The sequence below is a fragment of the Seriola lalandi genome, unplaced genomic scaffold (genome assembly GCF_002814215.2).
Source record: "Seriola lalandi dorsalis isolate HSWRI2012SDOR001 ecotype SW California unplaced genomic scaffold, Sedor1 jcf7180002054977, whole genome shotgun sequence".
NCBI lineage: Eukaryota > Metazoa > Chordata > Actinopteri > Carangiformes > Carangidae > Seriola > Seriola lalandi.
The window spans coordinates 1060720-1061888 of record NW_019525527.1 but is presented as its reverse complement, the minus strand read 5'-3'; the positions used below and the strand labels follow the sequence as shown (position 1 = coordinate 1061888).

At 42.9% G+C, this 1169-nt stretch overlaps 1 protein-coding gene across 1 annotated transcript in view; it reads left to right on the top strand.

Annotated features, from left to right (window-relative positions):
* The first annotated feature begins 711 nt into the window (after positions 1-711).
* Positions 712-1169, top strand: part of adgrg7.1 (adhesion G protein-coupled receptor G7, tandem duplicate 1) — a 7240-nt gene continuing 6782 nt past the window's right edge. Inside the window, exon 1 of the mRNA XM_087171152.1 lies at positions 712-1154. Within this exon, the coding sequence (XP_087027278.1) occupies positions 712-1154 (443 nt within the window). The remainder of the gene's footprint in view (positions 1155-1169) is intronic.

The following is a 1169-nucleotide window of genomic DNA, read 5'->3' as shown; positions in this document are numbered from 1 at the left end:
AATACTTCTCTAACTCCAGGAAATACTATTCTAACCACCGTCCAAGAAAGTACTTCTCTAACTCCAGGAAATACTATTCTAACCACCGTCCAAGAAAGTACTTCTCTAACTCCAGGAAATACTATTCTAACCACCGTCCAAGAAAGTACTTCTCTAACTCCAGGAAATACTATTCTAACCACCGTCCAAGAAAGTACTTCTCTAACTCCAGGAAATACTATTCTAACCACTTTCCAAGAAAGTACTTCTCTAACCACAGTTTCAGAAAGTACTACTCTAACCACTATCCCAGGAGGTACCACTGTTCTAACCTTTGCTCCTGAAAGTACTACCCAACCCACTGAATCTGAAAGTACTGTCCAACCCACTGAATCAGAAAGTACTGTCCAACCCACTGAATCTGAAAGTACTGTCCAACCCACTGAATCAGAAAGTACTGTCCAACCCACTGAATCAGAAAGTACTACCCAACCCACTGAATCTGAAAGTACTGTCCAACCCACTGAATCAGAAAGTACTGTCCAACCCACTGAATCAGAAAGTACTACCCAACCCACTGAAAGTACTACCCAACCCACTGAATCAGAAAGTACTACCCAACCCGCTGAAAGTACTACCCGACCCACTGAATCAGAAAGTACTTCAAATATTATTACATCAGAAAGTCCAGAAACAACTAACAATCCCAGTACTGGTCCTGTGGCTCCCACCATGGATCCAACCATCTTACCTCCTGATAATACTACTGATGTACCAACTACTACTACTACTACTACTACTACTACTACTACTACTACTAATACTACTCCTCCTACCACTACTCCTCCTCCTACTACTACTACTACTACTACTACTACTACTACTACTACCACTACTCCTCCTCCTACTAATACTATTACTACTCCTCCTCCTACTACTACTACTCCCACTACTACTCCTACTACTACTACTACTACTGCTACTACTGCTCCTACTCCTCCTCCTCCTACTACTACTACTCCTCCTACTACTCCTCCTCCTACTACTACTACTCCTACTACTACTCCTACTCCTACTACTACTACTACTACTACTCCTACTACTACTACTACTACTGTTACTCTAACAACAACTACTCCAACTACTACTTCCACCACCTCCCCCACCCCCCCCCCCCCGGTGGGTAATAA